At 42.4% G+C, this 13,295-nt stretch overlaps 1 protein-coding gene and 1 pseudogene across 1 annotated transcript in view; both read right to left on the reverse strand.

Moving 5' to 3' along the window:
• The window catches only part of LOC115282684, a 9,156-nt pseudogene extending 4,616 nt beyond the window's left edge, over positions 1–4,540 (reverse strand).
• Positions 4,541–4,824: 284 nt separating this feature from the next.
• LOC115282688 (myosin-4) overlaps positions 4,825–13,295 on the reverse strand; it is a 22,008-nt gene continuing 13,537 nt past the window's right edge. The window contains exons 26-38 of the mRNA XM_029928831.1: positions 12,703–12,829; positions 12,155–12,273; positions 11,827–12,023; positions 10,425–10,608; positions 10,182–10,347; positions 9,957–10,081; positions 8,978–9,286; positions 8,198–8,401; positions 6,732–6,857; positions 6,472–6,642; positions 6,281–6,385; positions 6,081–6,176; positions 4,825–5,055 (exon numbers count right to left, since the gene is read on the reverse strand). Coding sequence (XP_029784691.1) covers positions 4,903–5,055; positions 6,081–6,176; positions 6,281–6,385; positions 6,472–6,642; positions 6,732–6,857; positions 8,198–8,401; positions 8,978–9,286; positions 9,957–10,081; positions 10,182–10,347; positions 10,425–10,608; positions 11,827–12,023; positions 12,155–12,273; positions 12,703–12,829 — 2,082 coding nt within the window. The 3' untranslated portion in view covers positions 4,825–4,902. The remainder of the gene's footprint in view (positions 5,056–6,080; positions 6,177–6,280; positions 6,386–6,471; positions 6,643–6,731; positions 6,858–8,197; positions 8,402–8,977; positions 9,287–9,956; positions 10,082–10,181; positions 10,348–10,424; positions 10,609–11,826; positions 12,024–12,154; positions 12,274–12,702; positions 12,830–13,295) is intronic.

Below are 13,295 nucleotides of genomic sequence, written 5' to 3' on the forward strand. Positions count from 1 at the left end.
TGTTTTCCTGTTAGACCTATGAGTGCAAACATATGGTTTCTGTCCTTCTCTGCCTGGCTTACTTCGCTCAGCATGTCCATCCACTTTCCTACAAATGGCCATATGTCATTCCCTCTCATTGCCATGTAGTACTCCATCGAAGAAATGGGCAGAAGACATGAACAAACACTTCTCCAAAGAGGACATCCAGATGGCCTACAGACACATAAAATGATGGTCAACATCACTCATCATCAGGGAAACACAAATCAAAACCACACTGAGATACCACCTCACTCCAATCAGAGTGGCTAAAATGAACAAGTCGAGAGACTATAGATGTTGGAGAGGGTGTGGAGAGATGGGCACCCTCCTACACTGTTGGTGGCAATGTAAACTGGTGCAGCCGCTCTGGAGAACAGCGTGGAGGTTCCTCAAAAAACTATCGATAGAAAATATTTATTTATATTAGAGAGACAGCGAGAGAGAGCTCAAACAGGGGCGAGGCAGAGAGAGAAGGAGACAGAGAATCTAAAGCAGGCTCCAGGCTCTGAGCTGTCAGCACAGAGCCCAACAAGGGGCTAGAAATCATGAACCACAAGTTACTTAGATTAAGTCCTCTTATATTGTTTGCTGATAGTTTTTCTGTTTTTTAATCATGAATGGGTGCTGGATATTGTCAGATAACTTCTGCTGTATCTATTGAGATGGTCATATAATGTTTACTTTTATTCTTTGAATTTGATGAATTACTCTGAGTTTTGAATGTTAAACCAACCTTCCTAGGCTGCCCATTATTTTGTACTTTGGCTAGAAAGAGTTGGCTTTGTAAAGGGCTTTTTGTCTGTATCCAACGGTGTTTCTTTTTCAACTCCAAGTCCAGGGCATATGAGGTAGGGAACTTACCTAGTCCATCTTCTCTCCACTACTCAGAATCTTTTATGTTAGTTTGATATATAATGTCCAGGGGTTTTAGTTGTACTTAGGGAGAGGAATAGCAAATTTAGGTCAACTTCATTTTCTTGGAAACAGAAGTCTCCTTGCTGATTTTTTAAAATCAATTACTGAGGAAAAGGCATTAAAGTATCCTTTGCTTTAGGATTTATTTTTTTGGGTGATATATGTAAAATACCTAGCTTGGCGCCTGGCACAGATAGAGTTCTTACTAAATTATTATGTGTCACACAAATATTTCTTGAGCACTTGTTACGTCACAGGCAATATTCTACTCACTGGACATTCAACAGTGAGCATACATCCTACCTGTGTGGTGCTTATATTTTAATAGAGGGAGACAGATACTAAACAAATAGTAGTCAAGCAGTCGTTAGATGCACGGACAGATTTAAAGTAAATGAAGGAGATATGAAGTGTAATTGGCAGAAGAGGGGGAAAGGTTTGCCTTTTGATAATGAATAGCCAAGGAAGGCCTCAGGATTGAGGTACAGCATGCCACATTCCTGCCACTGTGAAGGAGCAAGCTGCATGGAGGTCCAGGTGAAGGGCAGAGACCCTTCTCTCCTGCGGGGAAATGATGGATTACTGACCTTGTTTCCAGGGGAAGAACATCCTCAGAACCTTCCCCTGGTCAGCTCAGGTGAACATCTCCGCTGTGCATTACTTCCCAGGATGAAGAGCTAGAAGATCTCCGTCTGGGTCTGGCTTTATCACCTATTAGTTATACAACTTTTGACAAATCACAATTCTCTTTGTACCTCACTTTCCAAAAGGAGTCTGTCTCACACAGTCATGAGTATCCAGTAACTGACAAAGTGTATTTGGAAGCATTTTGCAAAGACATCTGAGTCCCACAAATGTAAGGTACTATGATTGTATCATTAAAGAATTTTTTAAATGTTTGTTTATTTTTCAGAGAGAGACAGACAGACAGCATGAGCAGGGGAGGGGCAAAGAGAGAGGGAGACTCATAATCCAAAGCAGGCTCCAGGCTCCAGGCTCCAAGCTGTCAGCACAGAACCCGATGCAGGTCTCAAACTCACAAATTGCGAGGTTATGACCTGAGCCGAAGTTGAATGCTTAACTGGCTGAGCCACCCAAGCGCCCCATGATTGTATCATTATTACTGACAGTGCTGTCCAGCTTTGACTCAAAGGCATTTCGATTGGATTTTAGTGATCATTTAGCTCAGTGTTTCCATTTTATAGATGAAGAAACTGAGGCTCAGAAAGGTTTGGCTGAATTTATAGGTATAGATGCAGGGCTATCGATATCATATGTAATTCTTCTCTGAAAGGTTTTGGTGATAATATAGAACTGTGGTTTCAGACTATTGTCCTGGACTAGCCACATTAGCATCACCTTGAATCTTGGTAGAAAGGCAGATTCTTGCCCCCCGCTCCATGTAGTGAGTTAGAAGCTCAGAAGGTGGGGTCCCGTAATCTGGGTGGTTAGGGTGCCCTCCAGATGGTTCTGATGCATGCTCTATGAGAGTCCTGACGTGGGCGTTCACATAATCCCTAGACTTTTGAGGAGGGCGCCAGGCATCCTGATCCCCAGGGTCAGCCCTCAGTTTTGGGCAAATGGTTTTTGTAGAAGCATATAAAGTCAACATCTTTCAGGATGCTGAAGATTTCAGTCTCATTGTGGGAGATTTAGCTATAAAAGAGAAAAGGAGGTAATGTAGAGGCACCTTGAGATTGCTTTTGTTCTTGATATCTGTGTGGTTATGAAGTTGAGGACAAAGGTTCATGGTATTTTCAAGTATCAGTATGACAGTGGTACCAGTATTTGCTTTCAGTAACCATGATCTTTAGGTCCTCGGAAGATAAAGAAGTAAAGAATCTGGACTTGTTATAGATTCTTAATGATTGCAGGTGTAATGGTGCCTGGCTTGATACCAGAAATACTAGGGTGTGGCTGTGTCTGCCTAGTTCCCTGCTTGTGTGCTTGAAGTGGGTTTATCTAACCTGTTAGGCTACCTGAGGGCTGCCCAGTGTGGCAGCCCATCTTCTTCTTCCATCTCGGTTTCTCCCTGTCCCAGTACCTCCTAGTGTTGCCATCAGGGAGGAGCTGACGTAAACTCCCTCCCTTGTCCCTAATTCAGAGTGGTTCTCAGAAACGGTCTCTTGCCTCCTCCCTGCATGCATCCCATTTAGGTCCTCATATCTGGCATCAGTAGGTTATGAACAGTTCCCAAGTCTCAGTCCCAAGTCCCTCATTTCAGTTAAAGGAAAGACCAGAGTATTATAAGCATTTCTGGATTTTCATGTGTGCTTTTGTTGTGAGAGATAAGGAAACAAGCCTGTAAATCATCTAATCTGGGAGGAAGTTGAGGAGGAATATTAACCAAAGTATCTGTGACTCTTAAATCCTTGCTGTTTTAATCAGAGACCCCAGGATAACTGACCCATATATAATGAAATCCACTCCCAACTCTCTACATGAGCAATTATTTAAGTAGTTAGGAGACAGAATAATAAAGCAATTGCCCTGTGCTTTTGAGGTCAATAGGTTAACTCTACAGAGTTTAATTAAAATGTGATAATAAATGCCTACCCTAGCCAGGATATTTCATGAGTCTTCATCATGGCCTAGGTTAAATATTTTTTATTAATTATTTTTCACCCCTCTTAAATCCTCTTCTTATGAAGCAGTCTTCTCATTACTAATTAGGATTCCCACACTGGGGAAGGAGATCCCTGAAACAGCTGCCTCATTAGAAAGGGATATCCACCACTGTAAAAGAATAAATTGGGATTCTACTATCTTTTTTTTTTTAAATATCTACACAATAAAGCCAAATTGTAAGCTTTAAAAAAGTATTAAAGAAACGACCACTCTGGCAATGGCTATGGTATAACTTCAGTCACATTCTTTTTGATATTAATAACAAATTCCCTTTCTGACCCCTTCTTAAAATATGCATGGTACTGTGCAAAATCAGAAACTTTGGGTTTGGTAAACAGAATCGTATGTAGAAATTAGGTCAATAGGAGGATTTATCCAAGAAGCTCTGTCCGTTTTCTTGGAGGGATTCGGAGGAAGAGAACCTCCCCTAAAAGGAAATAAAGTCTATAACCACAAAGTAACTGGGAGGTTTGAATCCCATGAAACTGTATTACTTCTTCAGTGCTCATCCGGCCTATTCTTTATATCAGTATTGGAAGCCTGTTTGCACTCTGCATTCTTGTTCATTTCCATCCCTGTCACCTCTAATCTGGACCATTTCAGTAGCCTCACCAGTTTCTCCAGGTTCTGGTCTTTCCTCTCCTACTCCATCTTCCACCAGAAATGTGTCAACTCTCCTCCTCGTGAAATTTCACCAAGTTGATGCATATCCCGATTCCTCAGCATCACACATGAGGCTGTTCCAGTCACAGTCAGGTCCTCCCGTCTGTCTCTGGCCTCATCTGAGGGCCTTGCTCATGGAGCTTATGCTTAAACCACTCTGAAATCTCATGCTTGTTTTCTCAGAATGACCAGCTCCATTTCTGCTTCACCTGATAGCCATATACTCATCTTTTAAGAGCTGTTTGAATTAATGTTGTCCTACTGGCTTGCACTTCTCAAAGGTAGGGACAATTGTCATATCCTTGCCCATTTCTGTACTGATACATACTTGGTAGTTAGTAAAATTGGGCGAATGAATGGATTTGAGGGTGCATGAAGCACCTTTGTATCCTTTCAGAGAGCCAACTTTCATTTGCCCTCTATCCATGTATGCTCACGGACCACACACATTTTTGTCACTGTCTTCGATTGCGCAGGAATAGCTTAACAACTGTTGAGTAAATGAAGTAGTTCTGATAGTCATGCAGAACTTGTGATTAAGAGACACATGTATTTTTAGATTGCAAAAATCTCTGCAGATTTTATTGCCTTGACGTTACAGTGACATGTGACAGTGACAAAGAACTTCACATTTTGCGCATTTCTTTGGTCACCTTTCAGCATAAGAATGAATCACTCTTCACTTATGATTTTCGTGTGGACCTCCCGGCTCTTCACCCGCAGCTTGTTGACCTGGGACTCGGCAATGTCAGCCCGTTCCTCGGCCTCCTCCAGCTCGTGCTGGAGCTTGCGGAACTTGGCGAGGTTGACATTGGATTGTTCCTCCTGAGGAAAGAAATACATTTGAGAGAACAAGAAAACTTGACATTTTCTGATTCTCGCTGCCTTCTTTACTTCTAGAAGCAGCTACTGATGGATTTGCTTCATCAGTGAGAAAGCAGAAGGATCTATTGTTTGGTCATGTACTTACCTGAGGGCAGGGCATCCCACATGCTCACCTCTATGAACGAGTGGGCTTAACAGACCCCCACTTGGGCTCTCTCACCAGAGAGAGTTTCCTGGCAAACTTAAGACGCTATCATGTCAATAGGAAGATCAGAGTAGCTGGAATCTGAATCTGTGAGACAAACTATAAAAAGTAGGCACAGTCGGGGCATCTGGGCAGCTCAATCTGTTTAGCATCCAACTCTTAATATTGGCTCAGGTCATGATCTCACGGTAGGATTGAGTCCTGTGTTTGGCTGTGTGCTAACAGCATGGAGCCTGCTTGGGATTCTCTCTCCTCTTCTCTCTCTGTCCCCTCTGCTGCTTATGCTCTCTCTCTCTCTCTCTCTCTCTCAATAAATAAATAGACTTAAAAAATAAAAAGTAGGCACAGTGGTAGTACTGGGTGCAGAGAATCTTAAGGAAAGTTTTTGGATTTAACAGGATGAGAAGGATAACAAGATGAGAAAGCAGCCAAATGAAAAGGAAATATTCTGATGAATTTATCATGAAGTTTGTTCTGTAGAGCTTAGACTTAAGGGCCCTCGTTTGCACAGCCCCTGTGAGTGTTGGAGATTGCTGGGAGTGGCAGAGTGTTCTAGATAGGGAGGGAAGTAGGTTGTAACCAAGAAGCATTTCCACACTAACATGTCTGGAAAACTGCTTAAAGAGATCTCAGAAGAAATGAACCTCAATCTAAGGCTCCAGTAATTAGTGGTAAAATTTTTTTCATACCAAATATTCATGTTCAGATTTGATTTTGTATTCTTTGCCTTGGAGAAGTTTCTCTAAAATTCTATAAATTCCAGCTCCCCAAAACCTGGACCTACTCCTGAACTTTTCTGTCTCATTGTGCAGATACTCACCGCCTCTTCAGCTTGTCTCTTGTAAGCTTTGACTTTGGTTTGTAATTTGTCTACCAAGTCCTGCAGCCTGAGAACATTCTTGCGGTCCTCCTCAGTCTGAAATGAAGGAGGTAGCAAATAGTGTTGTTATTTGAAAACAACGCATTATTTTCACTTTCTTGAAAGCAAGTAGGCCTGAGAAGTATGGAAGGGCAGGTCACCTGGTAAGTGAGTTCCTTTACTCTTCTCTCATGTTTGCGGAGACCCTTGACAGCCTCCACATTGCGCTTCTGTTCACTTTCCACCTCGTTTTCAAGCTCCCTCACCTGGAAGAGAACAAAGGTGTTTAGGTGTTTGGCTGTACCTGGCTGCATGAGCAGGTCAGGACCAGATTGATGTGATGGAGGCCCACCCTGGCCTCCAGCTTCTGGATCTGCTTCTTCCCGCCCTTCAGGGCCAGCTGCTCGGCCTCGTCCAGACGATGCTGAAGGTCCTTCACTGTCTGCTCCAGGTTCTTCTTCATCCGTTCCAGGTGGGCGCTGGTGTCCTGCTCCTTCTTCAGCTCCTCGGCCATCATGGCCGCCTGTTAGCAGTAAAACAAAACCAGTTGAGAGGGCTGGGCTGGCACACCAGGATGCAAGTGTGATCACCACCATGTTGCCCTCTGCTCACATCAGTGATGGCCTTCTTGGCCTTCTCTTCTGCGTTGCGGGCTTCCTGGACAATGTCCTCCATCTCTCCTTGGATCTGGGAAATGTCTGTCTCCAGCTTCTTCTTGGTGTTGATTAGGCTGGTGTTCTGTTTCAAATCAATAAAAATAAGGGGGGAGCACATTTAATTACATTATCATTGTTACTAGTGTATACAGGCAAAAATTAGTGATCCAGGAAAAATTCAGCATAAAAATCAAATCAAAAGTTAACTCTAAGTTATGTCTTCTCTTCTCTTTTGCTACCCATACTTCTGTTAATGAATATTTTCTTAAATTATTTCAGGTAAAATTTGAGTTTTGATACCAAAGATTTTTAGCAATTAGTAGTGACTGCCTGTAAGCATGACGCACAACTGTGACCCAAGAAAAAAATGTAAAGTGCTGTGGGTCATGAAAAATGGATTATTAGTTTTTAGTCATTTATTCACATTTGGTTGGCTTCATATTTAAAGTACATAAATAGCATGCATCATTATTAGTACAAAAATGAACCAAGGATCTGTTATGTTTGGGAAAATTGATGGTATTTAAAACTATTTAATCCACTCAAGGATACTAAGAATGAGTAAGAAAAATGTTGCATTTTAATTTGAATTTAAAATTATTTGTCCTATGTGATTTTAACATTTTCATGATAGCTATTTCCTTATATTGCAGTTTTTAAAAAGTATGTAGTAATACATCTTTTTTAAAAAACATATAAAGAGCAAAATAAGAGTAAAGAATACTTACTGTACTCTCACTACCCAGAGATAACCATTGATAATACTTTTGTTTATCCTTCTGGATATTTCCTATATATTTTTGACAAAAATGATCATGCTTTCTGTGTTATTTTGAAGTTGCTGTTTTCACTTACTATATTGTGAACATCTTTCCATGGCAGTAAAGGCATACTGTGATGGCTGCTTAGTAGCCATTGTGAGGCTACACCACCATTTATTTAGCACATCCATTATAAACAACAAATGCTGACTAGCAGTAATGATGGCCTCTGTGAATTTGTACCTAAAAGCTTCTTTTTATATTTTATGTAGTTAGCTTTTATGTACATCTGGACACATAAAATTACTTGGTGGCTTATCTTTCTCCTCTGTTTTATTTGCTTATCTGTTTGTAGCTTAGAGTTGCCAAAGACAAGATGGCCACTAATGTCCTGTGTATTGTTAGGAGCAGATGGCCTTCTGTGCTTTTTTTACAGAAGTTTCTAGAGATCTAATTTTTTTTCTAATCAACATGATTATGGCAGCCTATACTTATACTTGGGAGCTGGCTAGGCCTCAGTATGCCTTAGTAATGTGCATTCTCCAGAACTTCACAAAGGACCTTGACCAGGTTTACTCATTACTTACAGGCAAGCTTATCCCCTCAGATTTGTCCTCAGCTTCAGGGAGTGCATTTGCTCAGCCGTAGTCCTGAACCTCACCTGGGTGTGCAGGAGCTGCACACGCTCACTGGCGTCCAGGAGCTCCTGTTCTGCGATTTTCCTGCTCCTCTCCGTCTGCTCCAGGGACGCGCGCAGTTCCTCAATCTCAGCCTGCAGCAGGTTGGCCCTGCGCTCCACCATGGCCAGCTGCTCCTTCAGGTCCTCTTGGCTTCTGATGGCATCATCCAGGTGTAGCTGAGTGTCCTGCACAGAAAGAGGCAAAGACTCTTACTCATGTTCCAGTTAAAGTGAATATAAATTTAGGGTCATATACACACCTTGTTCTCAATAACTTAGAGTATGGTTAGAGAGGAAAAATCTGAAAGTCTTTTTAATGACATTCTCTGTAGCCTAGGGTAATAGGTCTACTCAAAAGAACATGAGGTTGTATTTTAGATTTGAATCATAAAATTATACTGTGGCTAAAGCTACAAAATTTTGGACCAAGAAAGTATCCTCAGAGATGAGCTAGTCTAATGTTGTTTTACATGTACTAAACAAGTGTGTGTACACACACACACACACACACACACACACACAATATGTGTATATACTTATATACATTATACAGATGAGGTTCATATAAAGGGATTTGTGCCATGTCTTCAGCTGACAAAGTGAACTTTGTCTTAGACTTTTCCAGAAGCAAGCTATTTTTCAGCTGTGTATGTTTTAGCTGTGTAAATCTTTAGCTGATTACCATATCATTTATCTTATGGCATATAAATTGCACAGTCACACTCAGACTGCATGACACCATGTGTGTTTATCCCCATATACCTTCAGTATTCCTTGTGTGTTTCTAAGATTCTTTATTGCTTCTGCGGCCTGGCGGTTGGCGTGGTTCAGCTGGATTTCCATTTCGTTGAGGTCTCCCTCCATCTTCTTCTTGATCCGCAGGGCGTCGTTTCTGCTCCTGATCTCAGCGTCCAGGGTGCTCTGCATCGACTCCACCACTCTGATGTGGTTCCTCTTTAGCTGATCGATTTCTTCATCTTTTTCAGCAATTTTCCGATCAATTTCAGATTTCACCTGGCTTAACTCTAGCTGGATGCGAAGGATTTTGCCTTCTTCGTGCTCAAGAGATCCCTTTTCAAAAAGGAACATTTAGGTTACTCTTGGTTCTCGACCCTTTAGGATCTCCCCAGGTGTGATCTAAAACCAGCCCTTGTACTTGGAGGGTAGGGAGAGGCCGAAGAGGCGGGCCACTCCAGCGTGGTAGTGGCAATTTAATCATAGCAAAGGGAACTTGGGTATGAGGCTGGTGTTGAATGGAAGGAAACTGAATGGATCCCGCGTCTGCTCACCAAATTTTAAAAGTTTACAAAGAGGCTGTAAGTGGCTTTAGTCACGTCTACTGTGTAGGTGTTCTCAACACCACACCACTGTCTCAAGGCTCTGTTTTTGGAGCAGCCTCTGGGAGCAGGAAAGGCAAGCGGAACCCACATTCCAAGGACAGGGGAGGGTCAGTTGGCATCAACTGATGCCAACTTTTTGATGCCGTTTCCAGGTTGATACCGAGAGAGCTTGTTGTTGTTTGTTCTGAACATTATGATGAGTTCTTGAAGAAGGCATTAAAAAATACACAAACTTTCATACATCTTAATTCAGCCTGTTAGTTCTGCATTCCCAAGGAAATTCAGTATTTGTCACTGAATCATAGGAGTTATCCCCTGCAGCTTTGCAAGATGATAGATCTTAGTTGCTATTAATTTTTCCATTTATTTATAACGCATAAGTGAGCGAATGAAATGGGTACCTCTGCTTCCTCCAGGGCAGCCTGTAGTTCACTCTTTTCTTGATCTATTTGTTTCTTTACTTTCTCCAGTTCATGGATATGCTTTCCCCCCTCTGCAATCTGCTCCGTCAGGTCAGAAATCTCCTCTGTGGGTTAATAGTAAAATACCAAACTCAGCTGAGAAAAATGAAAACTTGAAAAGATGCCTCCCTGCCCTTCGGAAGTAGAAGGATTACAGAGACTCACGCTGCAAGTTCTTGTTCTCCCGCTTCAGGGTTTCCAGGTGGTCCAGGGATTCCTCATAGGCATTCTTGACCTTGAACAGCTCAGTGCTGAGAGAGCGGGACTCCTTCTGGGAAGCCTCAAGTTCAGCCTGAGTCTCCTCATACTTCTGTTTCCACTCTGCCAGCACCTGGAAGTACATCAGCACTAAGCATCTGTAATCAAGAGTTAGGCCACTTTCCCCCAAGAAGCTGGTCATTGGGTCACCTTGTCGAAGTTCCTCTGCTTCTTGTCCAGGGCCGCACAGGCTGCATTTGATCTCTCCACATCAATCATGAGGTCCTCCACCTCATTCTGGAGCCGCTGCTTCGTCTTCTCCAGGGACGCACACTTGGAGTTCACGGCCTCCACGTGCTCCTCTGCGTCCTGCAGCCTCTGGGCCAGCTTTTTCCTGAAAGTTGGTCAGTGCGGGTGACTGAGAGTAGAGTCGCAGCCACCACAGTGAACTTTATCAAGCTGCTGACTAGGAAGACATGTTTTCCCCAAGTTTTTTTTTTTTTGCTCTTATGTCCACAAATTGTTAAGGTTTCCTGAAATGCCTCTCAGTACCCATTCTGTCTCTTTAGTTCTCCCCAGTGAGGTCTTCTCTCTATCTCTGGGATTGTCAAACATATTCATGAGGCAGGCCTTTTTGTGTGCATGGTGGTGGCAGTGTGTGTGACGGGGAGAACAGAGAGAGAAAGTGAGTAAGGACTTTGGCTGAATGAGCAAGGTGAGGATGTGCGAGGGTGAGGGAGGGACAGCCGTCAGCAGGAGGCATATTGTCAAAGAATGACTGGCCTCGTAAAGCATGTTTTAACACAGGCCTCTTTATGAATGACACTGGGGCCCAGAGTGACCTGTTTGAGGCCATATGATTAATCACTAAAGTTCTGGGTCTGAGGGCCCAAACAATAAATATTATTCCATAATCACATTTCCCCCAAATACTTTCCTTCACCAGCCCCCTAACTCACAACCTCCCCCAGCTCATACTCTTATCTGGAGTGCTCCCTCAGCAAATGCTCCCCAAACCCCTTTATTCTACTTAATTCTAACAACTACTAAGCTACATCCAATTTAGAGAGGTTTCCTTCACTGGGAACATGATTATTGCCTTTCCGTGTGTAACTCCCATTAGTTTTATTCCATAAAAACTGCATAATTAGTGAAGAAGCTTATCAATGTGATTGTTAGTTAAATAATGACAGGGCATGATAGTCTCATTCTGAACTTCTAATACTCCAGGTATGGATAAACTGATTATTGCTAATTATAATATTCATTATGATCTACCAGACAGCATCAGTGTCTCCATTTTTTCTTGTATTGAAGGAATTATTTCTATTTCAATTCACAAAGGGTATGCTGATAATTTTTGATTCATTTTGTTAGAAATAAATTTAAGATATTTTTGTAGTAGACCAGAATATGGGGAGGGGTGTGGTCTTGGTCCTTTCTTCAGTGGACATGCACCTGTTTATAAGGAGAAGATGGCGGTTTCCACCACTCTATAATCAGATCAGCTGATATTTTTCACCTATCCTCATGCCTGGAATATGGTTTCTTTAATTATTTTTTCTTTGCTTTTTAAACTTTTCTTTCTGTCCCCATCATTAAGACCCCATACTTGGCCTCCTCCAGCTCCTCTGTGCGCTGGATGGCATCCGTCTCGTATTTGGTCCTCCACTGGGCCACCTCGCTGTTGGCCTTGGACATTGACCTCTGTAGTTCAGCCTTGGCCTCCTGCTCCTCCTCATACTGTTCCCGCAGCAGGTCACAGTCATGGCGGGCTGATTGCAGGGCATGGGCCAGCGCGTTCTTGGCCTGAACCAACCGAAACATGTATGTTGTAGGTTTATGTTCTGGTCATTGATATTCCTTCCCTAAGTGAAGCTCCATAGTGTGTCATGCTGCAAAGTTCAAATGATTGAAAGTCCCGGCTGGAGAATTCTCACCTTAGACTCCTCTTCCAGCTGCCTCTTTAACTCCTCAATCTGTTGTGTGAATGCTTGTTTGCCTCGGGATAGCTGAGACACCAGGGCCTCCTTCTCATCAAGCTGTCGTGAGAATTCACCTGGGAAAGACAAAACACGAGAGCTTCCGTTCTGTCGTCTAGGTGCCAACTAGTTTAAAGAATGCTGTAATGTTAGAACTCTCTTATTCCACGATGAAAAGAATAACTCAAGAACTTTGATGTGGTGGAGAAGGTGTTATTTCTTGCTCCCCCCCAAAAAATGTGAGCTTTCTTTGATATTTTAGGAAATATAAATATAATATTTGAGTAATGCCACAGCAACAAAAATCTGTGCGGAGCTTAATTTTCTTCCAGTTATAGCTTAGAATCATCCGTTTGCCATCTCCCAGTAAAAAGAAGAAAGAATGACAAATCAGTGATGATGGGCACGTGTGGCCTGAGAGGTGATGGGTGTTCATGAGGAGTGCACAAGTGGAGGCCTGCCTTGCGTTCTCTGACTCTGTGCACACTGGCCACACGCCTGCTGACCTGACTCTGTGTGTAAGCGCGCCTTCTGGGCCGACAGCTCGTTGATGAGGCGCTGTTGCTCCTCTTCCTTTGTTTTCACTTCACTGAGCTGGTCCTCCAGTGTGCGGCACATTTTCTCGAGATTTCCCTGTGGTGGGAAGTAGGAAGTGGGAAGAGGAGACACTTTTATTTGTGAGTCTGGATTTGGAATGAACTACTTGTGGAAAGGAGCTGAGTTTTATGTACTGTTCTATCTACTCCAAATCCCTGCATGGTGCCGTGGATGTAGAGGCCCATAATTTGGGCTAAATGAATACACAGATGATTATGGAAATTAGATTATTTCCTTTTGGAAAACACGAACATCATTTAAATTCTGCATTCTGTAGAGTATGATTTTTAGAGAATTTTTTTCTGTAATTGCATTCTTTCACGGTCATAGTGATGATTTTTATAGTGGTTTGTACTAATAAGATAGGAACACTGAAATGATTCATTTCTATAGAGTGATGCCAAACAGGCGTAAAATGAGATAATGTTTAAAGTTTGTACAATTAGATTGGATATAGTCATACATAGACTCTATAAAATGAAAAGGGGACAAATTAATAAAA

This window comes from Suricata suricatta, chromosome 17 (genome assembly GCF_006229205.1).
Source record: "Suricata suricatta isolate VVHF042 chromosome 17, meerkat_22Aug2017_6uvM2_HiC, whole genome shotgun sequence".
Classification (NCBI taxonomy): domain Eukaryota; kingdom Metazoa; phylum Chordata; class Mammalia; order Carnivora; family Herpestidae; genus Suricata; species Suricata suricatta.